The sequence below is a fragment of the Orcinus orca genome, chromosome 6, assembly GCF_937001465.1.
Source record: "Orcinus orca chromosome 6, mOrcOrc1.1, whole genome shotgun sequence".
In the NCBI taxonomy this organism is placed as follows: Eukaryota; Metazoa; Chordata; class Mammalia; order Artiodactyla; family Delphinidae; genus Orcinus; species Orcinus orca.
The window spans coordinates 78055611-78083081 of NC_064564.1; the positions used below are offsets into that span (position 1 = coordinate 78055611).

At 34.4% G+C, this 27471-nt stretch overlaps 1 protein-coding gene across 5 annotated transcripts in view; it reads left to right on the top strand.

The window, feature by feature from the left end:
* The window catches only part of VPS13A (vacuolar protein sorting 13 homolog A), a 237539-nt gene that overhangs the window by 133418 nt on the left and 76650 nt on the right, over nucleotides 1-27471 (top strand). For all 5 annotated transcript variants that reach the window (XR_004480053.2, XR_004480054.2, XR_007477790.1 and 2 more), the window contains exons 34-43: nucleotides 230-377; nucleotides 3442-3592; nucleotides 10601-10728; nucleotides 11028-11197; nucleotides 11740-11957; nucleotides 12951-13183; nucleotides 23809-23901; nucleotides 24356-24712; nucleotides 25864-25965; nucleotides 27278-27436. Coding sequence is in view for 1 of the 5 variants with exons in the window: in XM_004285838.3 (XP_004285886.1) it covers nucleotides 230-377; nucleotides 3442-3592; nucleotides 10601-10728; nucleotides 11028-11197; nucleotides 11740-11957; nucleotides 12951-13183; nucleotides 23809-23901; nucleotides 24356-24712; nucleotides 25864-25965; nucleotides 27278-27436 (1759 nt within the window). In the remaining 4 variants the exon portion in view is untranslated. The remainder of the gene's footprint in view (nucleotides 1-229; nucleotides 378-3441; nucleotides 3593-10600; nucleotides 10729-11027; nucleotides 11198-11739; nucleotides 11958-12950; nucleotides 13184-23808; nucleotides 23902-24355; nucleotides 24713-25863; nucleotides 25966-27277; nucleotides 27437-27471) is intronic.

A 27471-nucleotide genomic window follows, 5' to 3' on the forward strand; every position in this document is an offset into this window, starting at 1 on the left:
ACACTTCACCTCAGAGAAAGTCACCCAGGTTTCTTGTAGGTTTCTAGTGGGTGACTTTGAAAGTGTGTGACTTTCATCTCTCATTTTACATGGCAAGCCTGTTCGATTTTATTTTTCTCTTCACACACACAAAATTATTGATTTCTATTATTTGTATATAAAATGATTAATTTTTTAACTATCTGATTTTGTATGAAACTATTCAAAACAATTTTATTTTTACTTATAGGTCTCAATTTATTAATGATGCATACCAGGAAGTACTGGATCTACTATTGCCACTAAATCTTGAGGTGATTGTTGAGCGAAATTTATCCTGGGAGTGGTACCAGGAAGTTCCTTGTTTTAATGTAAATGCTCAACTAAAGCCCATGGAGGTAACTTTTGAATGCTTATTGATTCCTGTTTTGTTTGTTAAAAAATATTGCTTGGGGACATAAGTCATTTTGTGTGTATAAGTTATATATTAATTACCTTGGTCACAAATGAAATAATAGCATACAACCTAGAATGCATTGAATGTTTGTCATTCATTTATTCAACAAATATTTGAGTGCCTACTGAGTGTTAGACCCTGTGCCAGATATTGGAGATCCTGTGGCAAAGAAGTTGTGACATTATCTCTGGTTTCATGGAATTTACCAGTGTAACGCAGGGGTTGGTGGTGGTGGTGGTCCAGAGGTGAGATAGACCGTAAAAAAGTACACAGGCACACAATTAAAATAGTTCTAAATTATGGTAAATATCATGAAGGAAACAAATATTAGACATGGTGCTGTAAGTAGTCAGTTAGATATTTTAATAAAGATGTTAGTGTAGAGGTCTAAGGCTGGAAATAATGATTTGGAAATCATCAGATTATAGATGGTATTTGAAGCTATGGGAATATATGAAGTAACGTAGCAAAGGTCCTAGAAGAATAGAGTGGTTGAAGATGAAAATGGCAAATGGTTAGTAATTTAGACGTAACTTTAATTCCCTATTGGTTGATATCGTGTCACAGATCTCCAGTGTAACTATCCACAAGTTCGTATTTTTACCTCTCGACTGGATGGAAGTCAAAACTCTATCACATGTTTTGCTAAAGTGACAGCAACACACACTCTTTCTGGAAGATTTCTTTAAGAAACCTACTTAACAGATTCTATTCCCTCCCTTCACCCCCCGTTTCCCTTTCTGTTTCTCCCCATAAAAATTATATTCAAAAAGAGAAAATCATCATTTAAAAAATTTCAGATTTGTAACTTAAAAATGTATTTAAAACTTAAAACATGATGATCTCTAACATACCATTGTAAAGCAATTATATTCCAATAAAGATGTAAAACAAATGAAACATGATGATCTCAACTCAAGATCTTTAAATTCTGTGTATAAGATCATATGGACTCCTTAAATTATAAATGGTCCATATCTTCTTAAGATAAATAATTGAAGTCTCTTTGTATTGGTAAGACAACAGTTAGAAACTTATAAAACATAAGTAGCAAGTTCTACCTAGCATACTGGGCAAATCTTCTCCCCACTGGGCCCAGTCATTAGGCAGATTTGTGTGGGGCGGCTGGGACACCATTTTCCTTCACTCTTCTCCAGAGAAAATCCATGCAGAATGTTCAGATGATGTTGCAGACCTTCTGCAAATGCCCAGCTGCCTTCCAGGACAGATCAAATTGGGTCTTCCCCTGCAGTGATCTGTCTGAATAGTTAGCAGCTGTTGTGGCTCACCCCCAGGTTCACACATTGGAACCCTCTTGGACATCATCCTCTGCATCACAAAGAGGCTAGAATCGGTTACTCTAATGCATCCAGGCTAAGTGCTGCAGTTTGTGATTTTTGACTTGTCAGATGTTCGGTGGTAGCATACACAGCCAGTCCTGAAATGCAGGAGCCACAGACCAGTATTCCTTGAATCCTTACAGTTCTTCCAGCTTCCTGTACTGAGTTGTTGGCAAGAGTGAAGAGTAATGATCAATATCAGTTATTTGGGGGGTATTCAGTAAACATGCACTAATTGAAAGACTATGGTTTAGAAGTTGTAATATTTAATTTCATTTTATTAATTTATATGAATATACTATTTTTGCAATACCTGCTACATAATAATCACAAAATAAGTGTCATGAATAAATGAAAATTTAAAAACAAAACATAAGTAGCAGGAATAAGGTACATGTGGAATTAATCTTAAAACACTAGATTAGTTTATCACTTTTGAAATGTAGTCAAAGGAAGCCCGATGCAAATGAAACTGTTAAATTTTGTGGAATTAAAGTTATCCCTTTGAGGTTATTAGACATACCAATTTAAAACTCACAGGTCTTTTTTTTTTTTAACTGAATTGCTGTTGTGTTAGAGTTCTTCAGAGAAATAGAACCAATAGGATGTGTGTGTGTGTGTGTGTGTGTGTGTGTGTGTGTGTGTGTGTGTGAATACTCTTGGTCTGGATGCGTTAGACTGACTTCTTGAAGACTCAGTTTTAACCTCTCCCTGACTCTGAAGTTGAGATCCAGGGGGAGTCAAATATGTGGTCCCCTAAGGTGGGCTGCAACAGCTGCTAACTCCTCGGGTGTCTCTTGATAGGGGAAGACTCAATTTCATTCTAGTGGATCTGCCCCAGAAGACAGCTGGGCATTTGTAGGTGGTCTGCAGGACCATATATATATATACATATACATATATACATATATGTATATATATATGTGTGTGTGTTTCTTTATATATATATTATATAATATATACATATATATATATACACATAACATCTAGAATAATAACATCTAGACTAAATCTCTACATACTACGACCTAGTCAGGTTGACATAAAATTAACAGTCACAGCTTTCAAGACAGGTCTTATGCTAGTGGTTTTAGGCTAAATTTGTAACACATGGAGTTTTGAGTTAGTGTGTTGCATTCTTCAAGTGGACTTAAGCATGATACTTAATCATTCAAGCCTCACCTTCATATAAAATCAGGATTATACTCTTTAACCTACGACTTTTGTGAGGGTCAACTAAAATAATTCATGTAAAATATATTGTAAAATATTTTCAATTGTATAAATTTATTATTTTTGATTATTCTATATTTGTAAATTGAGATGCTTACTAACCAAAAAAAAACAAAGGCACTACATGAATACTTGAAAATGAAAGTTCATTTTAACGGTTTAAAATTAGTAGGTTAATTGCTACATTCATAACAAGAAACGTTCATCATTCATAGCTTCATTGATGCTGACATTTAATTTAGTTCTGTATTTCACAAGGTACTGAAGATCACATGGTCATTTCAAAAATGGAATATTCAGTTAGTAGAATTATCTAATATGTTAAAAGTTGGCTTTTTAGAGGATTGAAATGAAAATTGTTTTTCTTGTATGAAAATTTTTGACTGCATGAAATAGTAATGTTAAAATAAGCAAATCTTATTTTTTTAACAGTTCATTCTTAGTCAAGAAGATATAACAACTATTTTTAAAACATTATACGGCAACATATGGTATGAAGAAAGTGATAGTGCCTCATGTGGAGTAATAAAAGATCAGTCTAGTGTTACTAGTGGTGCTACTAATGCTTCACACCATTCAGGAGGTATGTGCTTAACCTTAAATTAGTCCCCCTCCTCTTTCCTTCTTTCCTTCTATCCTTCCTTTCATTCTTCCTAGTTCTAGGTTTGGGTAAATAAGATTTATAAACCTTTTCTCTTTAGCTAATCTCATTCAGGTATTTCTGATTTGTCTGTTATTAGTCATTCTGTTGATTTTTTTTCTTTGAATCAAAATTTCAAGTCTTGTGACAAAATTCCTTAGTATGTATTTATTCTTGTTATCCCAACTTCCCTGTAAGTCCTTATTTTCAATTTTTCTCTTCATCCCCTCCTTCTCCCTTATTCCTAGTGCAGCATATGTTCCAGATGGAATATTTTATATTAATATTAGGAGTATCAAAATATTAGAGATGTCAAGAGAGGATGATCATTAGTAAATGATGGATTTCAACAAATAATTAGAAGGTGGATGGAATAGAGCAGAGGAAATTGTAACTCAGAAGAAGTCTGCATCCAATGTTGGATTTAATTTATTATGTAGAATCCTAACTAGGTGCTAAGTTCAGCACCAGCACATATAGAGAATTGGGTTAATTAGAACTGCTGAGATGATTTTGCTTCACTAGAATAAAGTTCTCTTCATTCTGGCATTTTGAGGAACCCCAAATCTGCCAACCTCAAAGTGAAATCTGCTAGTTCACAAGACTCACTCTTGCAAAGCACTAATACATTGCACAGCTTTTCCAGTCAGGGAGAATCCCAGCAAAGAAACAACCTACATTTGTAACATTACCGGAATCCTCATTCTCACTAGCTAGAATAACCAGCCTGGTCCGTTATTGTTAAATATTAATGGTCAGATATAAAGAAAATCACAAGAACCTAAGCCTGAAAGCAACCAAGATAAAGAGATAGTGTTTCCTGAATGAAACAGAAATAATTAAGGAAACAAAAGAGAACGTGAACAAACAGAAAACAAACTCTAATTCATAATCAGAGGATTTTGAGAATATAAGAACCGGATCCTACCTTCACTACCTTCTGCCTTTCCAAGATAAGAAAGAGTTCTTGGAAACCAAAAATATGATTGCCAAAATTTTGAAACAAATGCACAAAGCATGGGGTTAGCATGTAAGTACTGAGTTGGACTGTATGGTTAATGTAATCTCCTATGACACAGAGAAAAAATAAGCACAGCGATGGAAAGTGATATAGAACTTAAGAGTGGTAGAGCTTTAGTTCAAAAGGTCCAATTTCCAGAATAATAAGTATTTTAGGAGAAAGAACTGAGGGAATGGAAGAGAAGAATCTTTCAAAGAAATAATAGAAGAAAACTCTCCAGAACTAAGTAAATATTGGAACAAAATCTTGGATGTAAAGAATCTACCAAGTTTCAAGCTGATTGAAGACTCCCCATGCAAACACATGTTCATGAAATGTCAGAACAACAAAAGTAATATTTTTAGTTGAAGAAAAACCAGGCTGCCTTTTAGGGCTTGGGGAAAAAGTGACTAGAATCAGATTTATCATGAATGAAACTGGATGGGATGGGATGGATGGAGGATGAAAGACAATGGAGTAATATAGCCAAATTTCTAAGGAAAGTTATTTTGAAGTTAGGATTCTATATATGGCCAAACCATCATCTAAATGTGAAAACAATAATTTTCAGATTTCCAGTGACTCAAAGTTTAGTTTCTTTATACCCATTCCTAAAGAAATTACAGGTATACCTCGTTTCATTGTGCTTCATTTTTTATAGTGCTTTTCAGATACTGTATTTTTTACAAATTGAAAGTGTGTAGCAACTCTGAGTCAAGAAGGTCTATCAGGTTCTCATTAGTTATCTATTTTATACATATTAGTGTATATATGTCAATCCCAGTCTCCCAATTCATCCCACCCTCCCCTTCCCCCCTTGGTGTCCATACGTTTGTTCTCTACATCTGGGTCTCTATTTCTGCCTTGCAAACCGGGTAATCTGTACCATTTTCCTAGTTTCCAGATATATGTGTTAATATACGATATTTGTTTTCCTCTTTCTGACTTACTTCACTCTGTATGACAGTCTATAGGTCCATCCACGTCTCTATAAATGACCCAGTTCCGTTCCTCTTTATGGCTGAGTAGTATTCCATTGTATATATGTACCACATCTTCTTTATCCATTCATTTGTTGATGGACATTTAGGTTGCTTCCATGACCTGGCTATTGTAAGTAGTGCTACAGTGAACCTTGGGGTGCATGTACATGAAGAGATGCTCAACTTCACTAATTATTAGAGAAATGCAAATCAAAACTGCAGTGAGGTATTACCTCACACCAGTTAGAATGGGCATCATCAAAATAATCTACAAACAATAAATGCTGGAGAGGGTGTGGAGAAAAGGGAACCCACCTGCACTGTTGGTGGGAATGTAAATTGATACAGCCACTATGGAGAACAGTATGGAGGTTCCTCAAAAAACTAAAAATAGAATTACCATATGACCCAGCAATCCCACTACTGGGCATATACCCAGAGAAAACCATAATTCAAAAAGACACATACAATTTTGTTTTTTTGTTTTTTTTAATGAAGTTAAAGGGATCAATTCACAAAGAAATCTAAATGTGTATGTGCCAATAACAGAGCTTCAAAATATATGCAGCAAAAAGTGACAGAACTAAAGGAGGATATACACATATACAAAATCATAGTTGGATAGTTAGCACACCACTCTTAGTTGATAGAATATAGACTAAAAAATCAGAAAGAATATAGAATATTTGAATACTGTTAAAAAAAACTTGACCTAATTGACATTAATATAATACTTCACTCAACAATTGCAGAATATACTTTTTTTAAAGGACTCCTGGAATATTCACAAAGATTGACTATTGTGGGGAGGGAGGAGCTAAAGTTTTCTGACCACATGGAATTAAGTTAGAAATCAATAGTAATTGGATGTCAAAAAAGCTTGAAATACTTGGACATTAAACAATTTCTGAATAACTGATGGGTTAAAAAAGAAAAACAAGGGAGATCAAAATTATTTAAACTGAAAAATAATGAACATAAAATGTCAAAATTTGTGGGATGCAACTAAAGCAGTGCTGAAAAATTTGTAGCTATAAAGGACTGTACTGGAGTTAAAAATCAAAGATAAAATCTTCTACCTCAAGAAACTAGAAGAGCAGATCAAACCCAAAATAAATAAAAGGAAGAGAGTAATATAGACAACAATAGAAATCAGTGAAAGAGAAACAGATAAGCAGGAGAGAAAATTACCAAAGTCCAAAATTGTTTTCATTGGAAAGACTAATGAAATTGATAAATCCTTAGCAAGACTGATAGAAAACAAATTATCAATATCAGAATTAATTAGATTGTAGTAGTTCACTACCAGGACAATAAGGGAATATTATGAATAATTTTGTGATAATAAATTCTAGAGCTTATATGAAGTGTAAAAATTTTTTGGAAAAAAAGAATTACCAAAACTGACATAGGATGAAATAGAAAATCTGAGTAGCTCTGTATCTATTAAAAGAATTGAATTTCAATGGTGAATTCTATTAAATATTTAAATAAGAAATAATACCAGTGTTAAACTCTTTGGAAAATAGAGGAGAGGGGAACACTTCCTTAGACATTTTATAAAGCAAACATTACCCTGGTACCAAAAACTAAAATCAAAAACAAAACAGAAAAAGCCACTTCAAGAAAAGACTATTGCACACCAGTATCCCTCATGAACACAGGCATAAAAATTCTTAACAACATATTAGTATACTGAATCCAGCAATAAGGATATAGGATATTTCATCTTGGCCAACTGAGAATTATCCCAAAATGAAAAGTTGGTTTAACACTCAAAAATCAATTAAGCTAACTCACCAAATTAATAGAGAAAGGAGAAAAAGTTATATCACCTCAATAGATGCAGGAAAAACATTTTTTAAAATTCAGCACCTATTTGTGGTAAAAACTAGAAATGTCTAAAAAGGCATACTTAATAATGAAGTAGAAAGTTTTCCACCTAAAATAGGAACAAGGCAAGAATGTCCACATTCACCATTCCTGTTCAGCTGGTAGTCATTGACAGAGCAATACAGCCAAAGGAAGGATTTTTTTTTTTTTTTTTAAATACCTTCTCAGCCACACCACGTGGCATGTGGGATCTTAGTTCCCCTACCAGGGATCAAACCCACGCCCCTTGCCGTGGAAGCGCAGAGTCTTAACCACTGGACCACCAGGGAAGTCCCCAAGAAAAGGTCTACAGAGTAGAAAGAATTAAAAATGCCTTTTTTCTCAACATGATTGATTACACAGAAAACCCTAAGAAGTCTTCAACAAATTCCTAGAATTAAATCAATTTAGCATTTTTAACAAGATACAGGGTTAATATGTAACAATTGAGAAATAGGACTTTAAAAACTATTTGCAGTAGCATCAGAAAACATACTTAGGAAGAAATTTAACAAAATTATGCAAGACTGCTACACTGAAAGATACCAGATACTCATGAGAAAAACTAAATGACCTATATATATGAAAATGTATGCCATGTTTGTGCATTGAAAAATCTCAGTATTGTTAAAATATCCATATTGTTTAAATGTCAGTTCTCACCATATTGATTTATATATTCAACATAATCCCAGTCAAACTTTAATAGAAATTTAAAAATTACTTTAAAAGCTTATATAGCTAAGGATCAAGAATAGCTGTGTGTGTGTGTGTGTGTGTGTGTGTGTGTATGAAAGAAGAGCAAAGATTTACACTAATTTCACAATTTACAATAAATCTTCAATAATTAAGTTAATATGTTATTGGCATAACATAGACAAATAGATTTGTAAAACAGAACAGAATGTCCAGAAGACATACAAGTAAACTGATACTCAACAAAGACTGGTCAATAGGGAAAAGATAAACTTTTAAACAAATGGTGCTGTCATAACTAGGTAAATGTAGGAAAAATTGAACTTGTCCCTTCACACCATACACAAATCAATTTGAGATGGATGAAAGGCATATATTTGAAAGCTAAAACTTTTAAACTTCTAGAAGAAGGAACGTGAAAGAATATCTTCATGGGATAGCCAAAGATTTCTTGGATAGATAGAAAAGCAATAACCATAAAAGAAACACTTTGTAAAGTAGACCTCGTCAAAATGTTAAACTTCTTTCTGCTCATCAAAAGATAGTGTCAGGGACTTCCCTGGTGGCACAGTGGTTACGAATCCGCCTGCCAATGCCAGTGACATGGGTTCAAGCCCTGGTCCGGGAAGATCCCACATGCTGCGGAGCAACCAAGCCCATGCACCACAACTACTGAGCCTGCACTCTAGAGCCCGCGAGCCACAACTACTGAGCCCACGCGCCTCAACTAGTGAAGGCCATGCCCCTAGAGCCTGCGATCCGCAACAAGAGAAGCCACCACAATGAGAAGCCCGTGCACCGCAGCAAAGAGGAGCTCCCACTCACCACAGCTAGAGAAAGCCCACTGCAGCAAGGAAGACCCAACGCGGCTAAAAAAATATTAATTAATTTTAAAAAAAGGGAAAAATGATAGTATCAAGATTGTGAAAGATTGGGCTTCAGACTAGACGAAATATTCAAGATGCCTTTATCTGACCTTGTTCTTATATCTAGAATACAGAACTCCTTGAAATTAGTAACTTTTTAAAAAACAAATGCCCAAAAGATTTGGATACTTTAGAAAGGATAATAGGTTAAATGGACAGTAAGCACATGATAAGGTGCTAACATAGTTATTTATCAGGAGGACTTCTGTTTACCAGACTAAAGTTTAAAAGACTGACAACACCAAATGTTGACGAGAATGTGAAACTGCTGAAACTCTCACATGTGGCTCTTAGGAAAGTGAAATAGTATAACTACTTTTGACAAAGTTAGGCAGTTAATGTATACCTACCCTATAACAAACAATTATAAGCCTAAGTATTTACTCCCACTGCACCCCCAAATAAGTGCATATATACACAAAATGACTTATTTAGGAATATTTACAACAGATTTATTCATAATAGCTTAAATCTGGAAATAACCCATATGTTCATCAGCACTAGGATGGATAAACTTTATTTTCATGCAGTGTATTTTCGGAGTACATAAAGAAGGAGCTACTGACACATACAGTAACATGGGTGAATCTCAGAAATATTAACTGAAAGAAACTAAACATGAAAGAGTATGATATATCTTACTGCATTTATACAGAATTTAAGAACCCACAAAACTAATCTAAGGTGATTGAAATTAGAATGGTAGGGAGGTTGGGATAGACTGGGAAAGGGTTGTAAGGGAACTTTTTGGAGTGATGTGAATGTTCAGTATCTTAATTGGAGTGTTGGTGACATGGATGTATATATATATTTATCAAATCTCATTAAATGTTTCAGATAAGATCTTTACATTTCACGGATGTAAATTTTACCGAAATTAAAAAATAAGTTACCTGGAATGGTGGTCCTTGTCTCTGGAGTCAGGTAGAATGAGAATTAGGAATTGCTATGTTTTTATTATATGTCCATTTAATATGTACCATGTATATATAATACCTTGTCCCAAAATATAAAACGTAGAAAAGATTGAATTTTGGATCCTTTTGTTTAGTGGAACAATTTTTTAAATGTCATCTAAAGTATCTTGTTTGGTTTTAGATTTTGAAGTAAAATTTAAATACCAAACACATATACCAGGTACTCTAGTATGCATTTTACACATGCTGTTTTGCTTAATCTCCAAAACAAACCCAGTGGTTAGTTCTTTTATTCTTGTTTTACGAAAATTAAACCAAGAGTTTATTAAAAGTAAACCAAGAGTTTAATTAATACTCTCAGGTTATTATGTAAAGAATCCTAAGCCAGTAGTTAGTGAGTTCAACATCAGAATTTTTAAATCTTTTAAATTTTTTGGAAAAACATTATACTATACCCATTTATTTAACAATTATCTTAAATCTAGTTCAGGTCTGTTTTAATGAGTTCTACCATTCCTGACTTTCTTCTTTTCTCCAATAACTGTAATTTTTCCAAGGAACAACTGTAGTGACAGCTGCTGTGGTAGAAGTACATTCACATGCTTCCCAAGTTAAGACAACACTAAATATGAGTTTCAGAACTGATTATCTCACCATGGTACTGTATAGTCCAGGTCCTAAACAGGTAAGGTGAAGAAGAAAAAATATATTTTCTCTTGTTTCCTATATTTTGGAATATCTGTTCCTCTGAGAAAAATTGTTGATCTTTTTACTTTAATAATAAAATAATTTTAACTATTTGCCTTTTAAAATGAGTTGTCTTTCCTATTGCCAGTGATATGAAAAATAAAATTTTAAAGTTATTATTTTTCATGCCTTTCATTATGAGCTCTTTGGAGATAGAGAATGTGGTATTTCATGTCTTAAAATATGTTTTAAATTTGTGTTTTTGTGTAAAATTTGTATTGATTTCCTCTTCCACAGACTTCATTTACAGATATTCGTGATCCTTCTCTGAAACTTGCTGAATTTAAGTTGGAGAATATTATAAGTACTTTAAAAATGTATACAGATGACTCAACATTTTCTTCCTTCTCATTAAAAAACTGTATTTTAGATGACAAAAGGCCTCATGTCAAGAAAGCAACTCCTAGGTAATAGTGTTCTAAGTTTTTACTTGAGAAATGGTTGGTATATTTTACAGAACTTACTCCCAAAGTTGCATGTTCATTTTCTGGATATTTACTAAAATCTTCAGAGCTTCAGTGCAGTTGAGTCCATAGTTTTAAGCCAACATTTGAAATGCCCTGGTTATGTGCTGTTCTTGCTGAATGGTTGATTGATGGGTTATATAGAAATAATCAGTGTAATTAAATCAGTTTTTAAATTAATCTGTATTATCTAAAGTATTAATCTGTGCAAATTGTAATGGGAAATATATGAAAAATTGAGAAAAAATATGCTGAGATTCAAAATTCTGATAATTTCTTAAGGATATACTTCCTAATTTATGAAACAGTTGAGCTCCCAAAGTCTGTAAGTTTATTATTTGGAGTCCTTTGTGATCTTACTAAGAGAAATGACTTCAGAATGCTGGTTTGCTGTCAGTGAAAGGGATAAGAGGTCTTTGAGTTTTATTGGTGTGTTTGATTATTTGTAAGATACTCATAGGAATTGTTATTATTGTGTTTTTCAGAATGATAGGGCTAACAGCTGGGTTTGACAAAAAGGACATGATGGATATAAGGTATAGGAGAGTCAGAGACGGTTGGGTGGCTGATTTAGTCCTTCAAGAAATGTATATTTGTGCAAGTGTGGAATTTCTGCTGACAGTTGCAAATGTGTTTCTTGAGGCCTACACTACAGGCACTGCTGTAGAAACCAGTGTTCAAACATGGCCTGCTAAAGAAGAAGGTTAGTTATTGGCTAAAACATTTAATATCTGTATTATTGAAGTGCTATAATAGCACTTACCTTGATTAGCCTTCTAGATGATGAGGTTAAGTGGATTAATAAGTTAAAAATCTTTATTTTTCAGAGGTAAAAGGAAAACTTAAATGTGTTTTCTGATAAGATGTACAGTTTGCATATGTTTCAAGGTGTAAATATATATTGGGTTCAAAAATTATGAGACCTTTATTAAAATAAGTAACTGTACTTCTTTGAAGACAGTAATTTTTTTTTTTTAACATCTTTATTGGGGTATAATTGCTTTACAATGGTGGGTTACTTTCTGCTTTATAACAAAGTGAATCAGTTATACATATACATATGTTCCCATATGTCTTCCCTCTTGCGTCTCCCTCCCACCCACCCTCCCTATCCCACCCCTCCAGGCTGTCACAAAGCACCGAGCCAATATCCCTGTGCCATGCGGCTGCTTCCCACTAGCTATCTACCTTACTACGATTGTTAGTGTGTATATGTCCATGACTCTCTCTCGCCCTGAAGACAGTAATTTGAAAGAATTCGTTGGAAGAAAACGGAAAGAGAATAATGAAACAGCCACTCCTTTTCATAATTAAAGATAGTATTTTAACTTAAAGTCCTCTTTTATTCTTGTTATATTCAATATTTATAATTTTCTATTATCTTTTACATATTTCATTCATTGTGGTATAGTAGAAAGAGTGTCAAGCTGAGAGTTAGAAACTAGATTTATTTCCAGCTCTGCCATTAAATAGTGGAGATTTTTCCCTACATTTTGAAATATTCTTATGGCTATACCTTCTTTAAATCTTATACCAAGAGAGTTGCAGTAAATTCCTTTGGGACCTAAGATTCTTTTATTTTACTTTTTACTTAGAATGAAAGTAACATTTTCCTATAAATAATAATTTTTCATAAGTAATGTATATAAGAAAGATTTATAACTATTTTAAAACATTGTTTTTATTTCTATTTTAGCACTTGTACAGCAGTCAGAGAAGTGGGAAATTAATATTATTATTAAAAATCCTGAAATTGTGTTTGTGGCTGATATGACAAGAAATGATGCCCCTGCCTTAGTCCTTACAACACAATGTGAGATTTGTTGGCAAGGTGACTTTGAAAATAATACAATGACCGCTGCCATTAAAGATCTCCAAGTGAGAGCATGCCCATTTCTTCCAGTCAAGAGAAAAGGAAAAATCACTACTGTGAGTTTACTATTTACCTATCAGCTTAATTGTAAACTATTTTGTATTTAGTGTATGTCATTTAAGAAAGTGCCTACATACTTTCCAACCTTACTCTGTAAAATACCTTTCTTTCTGCTTGTAGAGCCTAATGTAGATTATTATTACACCAGCTTTGAAACTCTTTTTCATTTTTCCAGTTGTTCCTTATTGTTTTATGTGTTTGTGGAGATAGTCTCACTAAGAAGTTGCTTTCATCTAGATACTTCTCAGTGAAGACTTTACTCTGACTTTCTAACCATATCAATTCCACACTGCTTTTTGGCCTTTAAGACTTTCTACCAATTGTTTCTGGTGCTGTTTCAGTTTTATTATTTTTAATTTTTTTCTCCCATCTAGACATTTTTGCTCAGACACGTTTTTTCCTTTTCTCCGTATGGCTTATTTGTACCATCAGCCATTTGTTTTGACATACTTCACATTTGTATTTTATTCTGTAATATCCTCTTGGCCTTCCTCCTCTTCATAACTGATTAAAATTCATTTCTTCAAAGACGTCTTTTCAAGTTAACTATCTGACTCCTAGTACTCGTATAAAACACTTATAAAAATATTTAGGCTCCTACAGGAGTAATAGAAGTATAAATATTCTAAGTATTAACAACATAGAAATACAAGATGTAATTTTGTTAAAAGTAAATACCTATGTATTGGTTAGGATATAGGATAGACTGTTTCCCTAGTTTGCAAGGCTGATGGCTCACTTCTAAGCAAAGAAAAGAAATAAAAAATGGAGGGCATACTGATTCTCTTTTAGGTTATACGTAGATGTTTTACATGTATTTTTTCTATTCAGTCTTTTGGCTTGAATGTAGCTGTATGACCACCCTTACCTTCAAAAAAGGTTGGAGAATGTGGTCTCTTTTCTGAGCTATGTTATGCTCAGATGAAATTTGTTACTGTGGAAGAAAAGGAGAACAGATAACAGGTGGCAACTAGAGGGTCTTCTTACAGTCCACTCAAAGGTTTCTTCCTTTGTTCATACAGATAATCCATACTTGTCTTTTCTCACCCACAGAACATATTCACTTCTTCCTCAAGGGATAAAATCTCAGCTCAGAGTTCAAGATCTTTAGGTGACAGTTTTCTCTGTTGAGTCTGCATGTGACTTCTTTTGATCTGGCAATATAATAGATTAAGTACTAGACAAATAAGTTACCACTTTTCAACAGGCACACACTTCACCACTATCTACGCAACCACTAGTATAACAGTGCTGTAAGGACAGGATAATTGCAATTTAAAAACCCATTCAGAAAAAGAAAGAATGGGAAACACTTGGCAGTCATTGATTCATAACAATTATCATATCCTGCTGAGTGGAATTGTGAAAACTTTAAGCTCCAGCAGTGGAGTAAATTCCTTGGATAGCCTGAGTTGGAGTCTTTGATTTTTTTTCTCTTGAAAGAACACTGTCCTCATTTTCTCACGTGGCTCTGGCTTTCCCCTCTGAGAGATTTTTTTTTTTTTTTTTTTAATCATTATCCACTGTAGACACATCTGAAGTGGCTGTTTTCTTTCTTCGGGAACTGCACTGTTTTCACAGCTTACTTCCTGTTGAGTTTATTACTTGGAGATTGTTTTAGCAGTTTTAATAATAACAAGCTTTTGTATGCCAGATACTGGTCTCTTTGGCGGTCCTTAGTTCGTTAAACGTTTAGTTTGCCATCTCGGTGGTTCCATTTGTAAGTAACCTTAATATCCAAAGCTACTATTTATTCACAGGGTGGTTTTCTTGTTTTATTTACGAATCTGTCATCTGCCTATCCTCCCTTCATCCTGACTTAGTAAAGGCTACTTTTAACAGTAGGTTTGGGGGAGGGGGATAGCCACATCTGTTATCTTTTTTTTTTTTGGCTCCCATGTCTGATCTTAACAAAAATTGCCAGAGAAAAAATAGCAGCCACAGTCTTATTTCTTGCTGAGTTTCCTCTTTAGAGCTTGGCTCTCCTCAGTGTTTTCCCTTCTCTTATAGGCCTTTGCAAACAATAGAAAGAAGGAGGTAATACACATCAAGATTCTAGCCAGACCTGTCTAGCTAAAATTTTAGGCTTTTTTGTTGTTGTTGTTAAGAACATGGTCTGTCTTCCTAGGTACCACCAGTAGCAGTTTTACCAAATATTTTGCTGTAGCATTGTTAGAATTATCAGCTTTGTATTTTGATATATCCCTTGTCTATCCAGTTGCTAAATCAGTCACAGATACTTCTTACTTTGTTGCAGTAGTGCCAATTTTTAGGTATGAAATTTAGTATTAGGATATTAATTAGGCTGCTGTAACAAGAGGTCCCCCCTCCAAAAGGTAGCTAATGCATGGTAGAACTAAGTATTCTTTCTAGAAACATGGAATAATGACTCAGTTTAATGGCTCTGGTGTAATGTAGGGGAACCAGGCTCTTTCCATCTTGTTCCACTATTCGTAGGCTGTAACTTAATCTGCTTGTTCAAAGATAGTTCACAATGTACCTACGTTGCAGGTTGCTGGGGGTGAGTGGTGGTGGTAAGGAGAGAACATGAAGGCAAAAAGGGATGCCCATTCTAAGAGCACTGCCCAGAAGTTGCACATACCACTTCTGCTCACATCCTTTTGGCCAGAATTTAGTAATACGTCAGCACACAGTTTTAAGGGAGCCCAACAAAGGCAGTCTTTCTAAAGACCAAAATGTCACCTGCTTGAGTCCCTTCATTATACATTTGTTTTCTGTTTTATTATTGTTGTTGTGTTTTTTTTTTATATTTGGGTTAAATTGCTGTAATTTTTCTAACTTCTTAATGGATGCTTAGATAATTGGTGTTCTGTCTTTTTTCTTCCCAGCATATGCCTTTTAAGAGTAATTTTTCCTCTAAGCACACCTACTAGTGTTGATATGTTGTATTTTTATTCTGTTAAAAATACTTTCTCATTTTTATTTTTTATGCATGGATTAGAAGGGTTTTGCTTAATTTCCAAATATTTAGGGGTTTTCTGGTTGTCTTTTTATTGTTGATTTCTACATTGATATCACTGTGGTCTATTAACATATTCTGATTTTAATTCTTTGAAGTTTGTTGAGACTTATCTTATGGCCCAGGATATGGTTGGTTTTGTTTTTATGAATATTGAATGTCCACTGGGGAAAAAGTGTGTTTTGTTGTTTGAGGAATAGCATTCTATTTAGATAGATTTTGTCCATAATATTGTTCAAATCTGCTATATTCTGAGAACCTTTTTTTTCCCTGTCCATTTTATCAGTTTATTGAAAGAGATCTATTAAAATCTATTTTCATTGTGAATTTAGCTATTTTATGTTTAGTTTTTTCAATATTTGCTTTATATATTTTGAAGCTAGATCATTTAAATGTGTACACATTCTGTATTAAATCTTGCTGGTAGATTTGACCATTTTATTAAAATGTCTTCTTTATCTCTGGAAATGATTTCTAAATTCTACTTACCTACTATTAGTATACCTATTCCAGCTTCTTTGTGACATTTGCATGGTATATCTTTTCCTATCCTTTTACTTTTAACCTTTCAGTTTCCTTATGTTTAAGCTGTGGTATTTTTGTAAGCAGCATATTTATTTGTTTTTCATAGTTGAGTCTTTTAATTAAGATATTTAGTGCATTTACTCACTGTAACTCCTGTACTGTAATTGGTTTTAAATCTGTGACCTACCATTCATACTATTTGTTCCATATGTTTTATGTTCTGTTTTCTTCTCTGTATTGTTCTTTTTGGGGGATTAATAGGACTTTTAAATTTTTCTGGATATTATAACATGCATTCTAGACTTAGTAAAGTCTAATATAAATGTTTTTACCACTTTTAAAGCTTTTAGAATGCTTTAAATCCTCTTCTACCATTTTGTAATAGTAGTCATAGATTTTAATTCAATATATATTTAGAATCTACAGGGTATTTTTGTTTTTGTTGCAGTCAGTATTCATTTATATTTAACCACATATAATCTGTTTCTATTATTTTTTACTTCTTCCTACATCTCCATTTTTACATCTGGAATCATTTTCTTTCTTCCTGAAAAGCTCCTTTTATTTTATTTATTTTTTTGAAAAGCCCCTTTTAGTATTTATTTTAATGTGGTCTCTTGGTGGCAGATACTGTCAGTTTTTGTGTGGAAATGTCTTTATTTTGCTTTCTCTTTTGAAGGATAATTTTGCTGGATATAAAGTTTTAAATTGGTAGCTATGTACATTTAAAACTTTCATGGTATGTCTAGATGTGCTTGATATTTATTCTTTTAGAGCCTGTGGTACTTCTTGAATCTGTAGCTTTGTGTATTTCATAGGTTTAGAAAATTCTTTGTCATTATCTCATTAGATATTGCTTCTGTGTCACATATTCTCTCTCCTTCCCTTCTTTGACTCACAGTTTCTTGTTAGACATTTTAGTCATATTCCATATGTCACTTAAGCGCATTTCTTTATTCTCCATTCATATTGTTCCATGCTTCACACTGGATGTTTTTTCCTAATTTTTTTCCTAATTCTGTCTTCTGTTTTGTCTAGTGTGCTATTAAACATTATTATCAAGTTCTTAATTTCTAGTATTGCATTTTTAAGTTATATAATTTCTTTTTATAGACCCCTCTGTCATTCTTTTTTTTTACATATTAATCAAAATTACTTTAAAGTTTGTTCTTGATAATGCCAATAATTGAGTCATCTCTGTTTATTTCTGTTTTCTCTTTAGTTTTTGTTTCTTCTTATATCAGATACTTTATTATTGAATGCCAGACAGTATAATGAAATGTTATAGAGGTTTCACTGATTATTTTCTTCCTGTAAGGAGGTTTTCACTTGCTCTTTGTTAGACATCTAGACTGGGAACAATTTACCTTTATCTAGTAGGAATTAAACTTATTGGAGGCTGGGTTGCAGTTGTTGTAAAGCCTTGTTTACTCCTGGTTCATATCCACTAGTATATAGTATTTCTCTCTGCGTCCCATCTGACAGCCAGGAGTACTTACTAGGGCCCATATTAAAGCCCATTTTTGGCAGATTCTGAAATTGTTTTTTTTCTTTTCAGCCCCATTCTCCATATCATTCTAAAATTGCTGACCATTTCACTCTACTTAGCAATAGCCTTCTGCTTAGTGTGTGTGTGTGTGTGTGTGTGTGTGTGTGTGTGTGTGTGTCTAAAGCACTTCACAAATAACTAGAAGCTAAACTACCATGAAGTTTTGAGATAACTTCTCTGCTCCTGTTTTTTGCCTTGGGGACTTTGCAAGGTTGCCTAGGTAGCATGCTTATAGTTTCAAGCAGACTTTTTTTTTTAATTGAAGCATAGTTACTGTACAATATTACATAACTTACAGGTGTATAATATAGTGATTCACAATTTTTAAAGGTTATGCTCCATTTATAGTTATTATAAATATTGGCTATATTCCCTCTGTTGTACAGTATATCCTTGTAGCTTATTTTATAACTCAGTTTGTACCTCTTATTCCCCTACCCCTATATTGCCCTTCTTTCTGCTTCCCTCTCCCCACTGGTAACCACTAGAATATGAGTCTGCTTCTTTCTTGTTATATTCACCAGTTTATTTTATTTTTTAGATTCTACATGTGATACCATACAATCTTTGTCTTTCTCTGTGTGACTTATTTCACTTAGCATAATGCCCTCCAAATCCATCCATGTTTCTGCAGATGGCAAATTTTTATTCTTTTTCATGACAGAGTAGTATTCCTGTGTGTGTGTGTGTGTGTGTGTGTGTGTGTGTGTGTGTGTGTGTGTGTGTATACACACCCCACATCTTCTTGATCCATTCATCTGTTGATGGCCTCTAAGGTTACTTCCATATCTTGGCAATTGTAAATAATGCTGCTTTGAACATTGAGGTCCATGTATCTTTTTGAATTTGGGTTTTGGGGTTTTTTGGCTATTACCCAGGAGTGGAATTGCTAGGTCATATGGTAGTTCTGTTTTCAGTTTTTTAAGAAACTTCAATACTGTCTTCCATAGTGGTTGCACTAATTTACATTCCCACCAACAGTGTATAAGGGTTCCATTTTCTCCACATGCTCGCCAACATTTGTATTTTGTGTTCTTTTTGATGATAGCCATTCTGACAGGTGTAAGGTAATGCCTCACTGTGGTTTTGATTTGCATTTCTCTGACGATTAGCTATGTTGAGCAATTTTTCGTGTGCCTGTTGGCCATCTGCATGTCCTCTTTGGAAAAATGTCTATTCAGTTCTTCTGCCCATTTTTTAATCTGATTGTTTGGTTTTTTGATGTTGAGTTGTATGAGCTGTTGCTGTATTTTGGATATTAACCCTTTATTGGTCATATCACTTGCAAATATTTTCTCCCATTTGGTAGGTTTTCTTTTCATTTTGTCAATGGTTTCCTTTGCTGTGCAAAAGCTTTTAAGTTTAATTAGGTCCCATTTGTTTATTTTTGCTTTTATTTCCTTTGCTTCATGAGAGGGATCCTAAAAAATATTGTTGCAGTTTATGCCAAAGGTCTCTGCCTATGTTTTCTTCTAGGAGTTTTATAGTATCATCTTAACATTTAGGTCTTTAGTCCATTTTGAGTTTATTTTTGTATATGGTGTTAGAGAATGTTCCAATTTCATTCTTTTATATCACGCAGACTTTTTTTTTAACATGACTTTTCAACTTGTAGGTGGATTATTGCTTGGTCACAAGTTTCCTCCTTCACAGATGGAAATAGAAGTCTAAAAAAGGAGATCCTCAGCTGAACAACCATATAAGGGAAACATCTATGATTATTGGGAATTTTGAGAAAGATATTTATGGCCAGCTAGCTGTTTTAGCCACATACATTTTGATAAGTTGCAGTTAGTTGAACTTTAATTGATATCATAGTCATTTATATTAGAAAACAGTTTCTTTTTTTTGAATTTTACTTAATTTTTTTCTATACAGCAGGTTCTTATTAGTTATCTATTTTATACATATTAGTGTATACATGTCAATCCCAATCTCCCAATTCATCACACCACCACCACCCCCACCCCCACCCCCCACCGCTTCCCCACCTTGGTGTCCATACGTTTGTTCTCTACATCTGTGTCTCTATTTCTGCCCTGCAAACCGGTTCATCTGTACCATTTTTCTAGGTTCCACATATATGCATTAATATACGATATTTTTTTTTCTCTTTCTGACTTACTTCACTCTGTATGACAGTCTCTTGGTCCATCCACGTCTCTACAAATGACCCAATTTCATTCCTTTTTATGGCTGAGTGAAATTCCATTGTATGTGTGTACCATATCTTCTTTATCCATTCGTCTTTCGATGGGCATTTAGGTTGCTTCCATGACCTGGCTATCGTAAATAGTGCTGCAGTGAACCTTGGGGTGCATGCACATGAAAAGATGCTCAGTATCACTAATTATTAGAGAAATGCAAATCAAAACTACAGTAAGGCACCACCGCACACTGGTTAGAATGGACATCATCAAAAAGTCTACAAACAAATGCTGGAGAGGGTGTGGAGAAAAGGGAGCCCTCTTGCACTGTTGGTGGGAATGCAAATTGATACAGCCACTATGGAGAACAGTATGGAGGTTCCTTAAAAAACTAAAAACAGAATTACCATATGACCCAGCAATCCCACTACTGGGCATATACCCAGAGAAAACCATATTTCAAAAAGACACATGCACATGTTTATTAAAGATTCACGAACTTTTTTTTTTTTTTTTTTTTTTTTTTCCCGATACGCGGGCCTCTCACTGTTGTGGCCTCTCCCGTTGCGGAGCACAGCCTCCGGACGCGCAGGCTCAGCGGCCATAGCTCACGGGCCCAGCCGCTCCGCAGCATTTGGGGTCTTCCCGGACTGGGGCATGAACCCGTGTCCCCTACATCGGCAGGTGGACTCTCAACCACTGCGCCACCAAGGAAGCCCTGTGCAACCTTTTATAAAAAAAAAAAAAAAGGAAGGATGACTCAGGGTGGAGTTGAGAGCCACAGAGAATTGTTCCTAGACTTTGAAATCTAATCAAGAAACTTATTTATCTGGCTGGATTTCAGAGCTTCTTTGGACTAGTGGCTTCCTTCTGCCTTGTATTTGTTTTTGTTTTGTTTTTTTACATCTTTATTGGAGTATAATTGCTTTACAATGGTGTGTTAGTTTCTGCTTTATAACAAAGTGAATCAGTTATACATGTATATGTTCCCATATCTCTTCCCTCTTGCGTCTCCCTCCCTCCCACCCTCCCTATCCCACCCTCTAGGTGGTCACAAAGCGCTGAGCTGATCTCCCTGTGCTATGCGGCTGCTTCCCACTAGCTATCTACCTTATGTTTGGTAGTGTATATATGTCCATGCCTCTCTCTCGCTTTGTCACAGCTTACCCTTCCCCCTTGCCGTGTCCTCAAGTCCATTCTCTAGTAGGTCTGTGTCTTTATTCCTGTCTTACCCCAAGGTTCTTCATGACATTTTTTTTCTTAAATTCCATATATATGTGTTAGCATACGGTATTTGTCTTTCTCTTTCTGACTTACTTCACTCTGTATGACAGACTCTAGGTCTATCCACCTCATTACAAATAGCTCAATTTCTTTTTGTGGCTGAGTAATATTCCATTGTATATATGTGCCACACCTTCTTTATCCATTCATCCGATGATGGACACTTAGGTTGCTTCCATCTCCTGGCTGTTGTAAATAGAGCTGCAATGAACATTTTGGTACATGACTCTTTTTGAATTACGGTTTTCTCAGGGTATATGCCCAGTAGTGGGATTGCTGGGTCATATGGTAGTTCTATTTGTAGTTTTTTAAGGAACCTCCTCTGCCTTGTATTTGAATTGGAATATCTGTAATTCTTATCCTATATCTGCCCCACCATTCTATGTTGAGAGTGGTGGGAGCAAGCAACTCATCTTAGTTTCGGTTTTAAGAGAAATTGTGCCCCAGCAGTTGTACTTAATAGATTACACCCAGGAACTTCATCAACATCTGGACTTGATTTAGATTTTAGACTTTGAGCTGATGAGAGGGATGAGATTTTAGAATTTTTATTTAATGAGAGATGTAGATGAACTGATTATGTGGTGAGATACAGATTTAGATGATGAGATTTTGGACTTTGGGCTATGATGGGAGGCGACTATTAGGAACCTTAGGAGGGGGACTTCCCTGGTGGTCCAGTGGTTAAGACTCCACACTCCCAATGCAGGGGGCCTGGATTGGATCCCTGGTCAGGGGACTAGATCCCGCATGCTGCAACAAAAGATCCTGCATACCACAACTAAAAGAAAAGATCCCGCATGCCGCAGCGAAGATCCCATGTGCCGCAACTAAGATCCAGCACAGCCAAATAAGTAAATAAATAAATAAATAAATATTAAAAAGGGAACCTTAGGAGGTGGTGAATATATTTTGCATTTGGGAGGAACGTGAGTCACTAGGGGCTACAGGACAGATTTATGCTTACCATAGTTAGGGAAAACTCAGTTAATTTATAATTATATTAAGAATTATTTAGTAAGTCTAATGTATTTATAATTTTTTCTTCTCATTTTTTGTAGCTTGTCCTATATAGATTAATTCATTTTACTTCATTTTATAATGGAAAAAAATACCATGATAAAATTTTATTTTAGTAATTTAATCCACAGTTGAATCCACAAATACAGAACCTGTGGATACAGAGGGCTGACTGTACTATGCCTTTTTTTTCTTGAGATAATGTTGGCTTATAACATTATATAAGTTTCATGTATGCAATATTATTTTTCTACTTATGCATACACAGCAGTATGCTCACCACCAAATATTTAGTTTTCATCGGTCACCATACAGTTGACCCCTACCCGTTTTGTCCCCCACCCCTTCCCCTCTGTTCTCTATATCTACATGTTTCTTTTGTTTGGTTTGTTCATTTATATTGTTTGTTTTTTATTTTTTATATTACACATGTAAGTGGAATCATATAGTATTTGTCTTTGAACACTATGCCATTTTATATATAGGACTTGAACATCCTTGGATTTTAGTATCTGCCATGGGTGAGGGGTAGGGGGTAGGGGACAGGCGTGTATGTTCTGGAACCAATTCCCCAGGGATTCCAAGGGACTTCTGTAAAATAAAATACAGAATACAAGTTTTGAGGAATTTTCATGTATTTAAGCATATTTAAGAAATTCTTTTATTTATTATATCAATAGTGTTGCTAATGTTAGTACTTTCTATTTTTTATAAATAATGAATAAGAGGATAATTAAGAAATGTTTTATTGATTCACTTGCTTTTTTTGTTTTTGTTTTTTTTTGTTTTTTTGCGGTACGCGGGCCTCTCACTGCTGTGGCCTCTCCCGTTGCGGAGCACAGGCTCCGGACGCGCAGGCTCAGCGGCCATGGCTCACGGGCCTAGCCGCTCCGCGACATGTGGGATCTTCCCGGACCGGGGCACGAACCCGCGTCCCCTGCATCGGCAGGCGGACTCTCAAGCACTGCGCCACCAGGGAAGACCGATTCACTTGTTTTTAAATAGTTATTTTTACTAACTTGTTTATTTAACATACTTATCTATTACTGGGCAAGTCTTTAAATAAAAATATTTTAAGAACATGTTAATTTAATAGTATTGGTTTTTCTCTCACAGGTTTTGCAGCCTTGTGACTTGTTCTATCAAGCTACTCAGATACGTACAGATCCACAAGTGATTGAATTATCAGTAAAATCCCTGACACTGAAGGTAAGTTACAATGTAGTCAGTGCCCTTTTGAAAAAATTAATGAAACTTAGAAATAAGCAATTATTATAGCAACTCTTTTGTTAAATAAGCAAAAAAAACACTATTTTTGAAAATCTTTTATGACACGTAATTTTAAAATGATATTTAATACATATTTTATAATGAATGTTTTCATATATTTTGTTATTGGCAGTTGACTGCTTCTGTAGTTAACATCCTTATAGTATGGTTGATCCGTTTAATATCGACATATAAATATTTTAACTATTGAAATTAGTTATGATAATCAAAAAACTTTTTTGTGGGCAGCAAATTGTATCTACTATTTCTTGGTAGTAAGGTTAGTTCAATATTAATTCCTCTTGATCCTTTACAAATATATTTAATGTTTTTTGAAGTGTATATTTTTTGAAAGTGGTTTATGTAGATTTTTTAATTAAATTTTTCCCCTTAGGTTTCACCAGTTATCATAAACACTGTGATTACCATAACTTCAGCACTTTATACAGCTAAGGAAACCATCCCACAAGAAACTGCTTCTTCTACAGCACATTTATGGGAAAAGAAGGATACAAAGAATTTAAAAATGTGGTTTCTTGAAGAACCAAATGAAGTTGAAAAAATAGCTTCCCCAACTGAATTGGTACTCAAAGGAGAGATAATAAGAATGAACATTGATTCTATTTTTCTAGTTCTTGGGGCTGGAATTGGTCATCGAACAGTACCTATGCTTTTGGCAAAGTCACGTTTCTCAGGGGAAGGCAAAAACTGGAGTTCCCTAATAAATCTCCACTGTCAGCTTGAGCTAGAAGTAAGCATATGTAGTATTTTTCCAGATTTTATAACAAATAATGCTATACATGGACTATTTGGGGACTCTTACTTAAACATTTAAATTAAATTTATCCTAAGTATGATGTTGGTTCACAAAACTTTTGGAAGAAAGTGTACAAATTTATGCCCTTGATATAGTTGTTTTTATGTGTATGTTACTTTTAGAGTACATGTCCATATTAAGTTTATATTTCAACTGGTTTCATTCATCTTAAAATTGATGATATTAATAGATAGTTTTGAGTAGATGAAAAATTCTTAATTTTAAGAATTAAATTGAATATCCTTTTTCCTTTAAAATGATAATAGACTATTTCTTAATCTCTTCTAAGATAGTAATATAAAGAATGAGAAAAATATGCCTTATACTTTTATATAACGCAGAATCTTTATAATGTAGTGAGACTCCACCAAGGTCTTTCAGATTTTTGTGAGAGTCCTTTAGTTATATGGAAGATATTTGCTTTGAACCAACATATATTTTGCTTCAGAATTTATCTACATAGAATCATCCCAGAGATATTTTGCTTTAAATTATTAATTGAGTTGATGTCAAGTAGAAACTAATCTGATACTCTACCTAAGTCAGTAAATATGAAAATTTATAAGCTCCTATAACATTTGTGTTGATACAGAGTTATATGCTAATAGAGGTGGAACTGACAGACTAGATTTCAACTTTCCAAATTTTAGCTAGAATTATCTGTATTTTGCAGAGGATTTGATCTAGGATGTCCAAGAAGGTCAGAGAATTCAAATAAGTGCATACTCATTGAATCATATGTTACTTGCCTCAAGGGCTTTCGAAAAGTCAGTGGAGGTAGACAGATATGTTTAAAAAATGTCAGTAGTGTTTGATAGATGAACACAGCTTTCGATGTTAAGCCCAGCCTGAAAGTCAAGGAAAGATACCTAAAAGAGAGTTTTTTTCTGGATTAAATTGTGAAGACTAGACCACGAAGTTAGCCAAGTGAGGAGAGCATGAGGAAACTAATGAATGGCATGTAGACGGTTTTCACATGGAAGAAATAGCACAGCCAAAAGGAATGCTGGTGGGAAACAGCATGGAAGATCATTTTAGAACATATCAGAGTGCCTTATTTAAAAAATTAAAAATTCTCTCTCTAGGTACATTATTACAATGAAATGTTTGGTGTGTGGGAACCTTTGCTTGAACCCTTAGAAATTGATCAGACTGAGGATTTTAGACCATGGAATCTTGGAATCAAGGTATTTTTGAAGTCTGAAAATTTTTTTCCAATATTGAGGATGTCCACATTACACATACTTTAATCGCAACAGAGTTTAGGTATCTCATTATGAGCCTTTCCACATGCTTCCTTGTTTGACCTCTGAATGTAATTTTCAAACCCAAGGCCACTGCCTCATGGGCTTCTAATACAAATAATTATGTAGCATTTATTATGCACTAGACATTGTTCTAAATAATCTACTTTTGCTTTAACCCTTACAACAAACCTCTGAAGAATATACAGTTTTAAACTTCATTTTAACATGTGATGGGACTGAAACTGTGGAAGTTAAAGGACTTCCATAAAGCAATAATACCTTTAAATTGGAAGAGGTGGAATTAAATACTGGCTTCAGAGTCCCCACACATAACTGTCATGTTAAAATATCGCCAGCATTTTCTTGAAGGTTGTTGTCTATCCCAAGTTTTCTTTGATCTCTGAAGGGTGTATATATAGAAGAAAATATAATATTATTTGTTTGAAATATAGTGTGAATTTATGTAATCATACGAATCAGGACCTTTAGATGGATGAAATTGTGCTTCTGAAGCAAGAGACTGCAGCATTCCTAGCATATCTCCTCCCTAATAATGATTCAATCAACCTGCAGACAAATGTTCAGTGGTTTAAAGCCAGTTAAAGGAACAGTAAAGGTGACTAGCTTGGCATATCCAGCTTTTTGTATTAAACCAGGACTTTTGATTTTCCACATATTTCAGATAAAAGATTTGGATAAAGGAACTTATTTGGCGGTTGTTAGGTCAGGATACACATAGGCAGTAGACCTGTGAGTTCTAAAAAGAGGTAGGTGGTATTGATTCACATGAGCCCTAGGTCCTAGTGGCACTGTTCTGCAACTATTGTTGGACTTTTTAAGTCCCTAGGTTTCTGTTCTTTATTTATAGCATTTATAGCACCAGTAGATTAAACGACTTTTCTTGCCCTGAATTTCCACATGCTATGATGTATGGGCTTCTAATTTTCATTCAGATGCTCCATGCATTTAGTAATTTTAGGGGTTATTTTCCCTTCTAAATTGTGCCTGCCATTTTAGTATAACTGAGGAGGAGGAGAATTTTTCTTCCAATACTGCTTCTATCCAATGCGACCTTAGTTGGCTGATGTCCAAGTAATTCCAAGTAAGGCAGTGGAACTGATAAAATGTATTGCTCTCTCTGATGCTGTCATTGGAATTTGTCTAATGTTTGCTTTTCCTTTGCAAAATGAGTTATGTTGTGCTCCTAGGAACAAATTTTTCTCATATTTCTACAATTTATATTTTATTTTAGATGAAAAAGAAAGCCAAAAAGGCCATTGTTGAGTCAAGTACTGAAGAAGAAAATTACAAGGTACCAGAATATAAAACTGTCATCACTTTCCATTCAAAAGACCAACTAAACATTACATTATCCAAATGTGGCCTTGTAATGTTAAATAATTTAGTCAAGGTAAGAAAAGTAACTTGAAACTTTAAACATTGGTG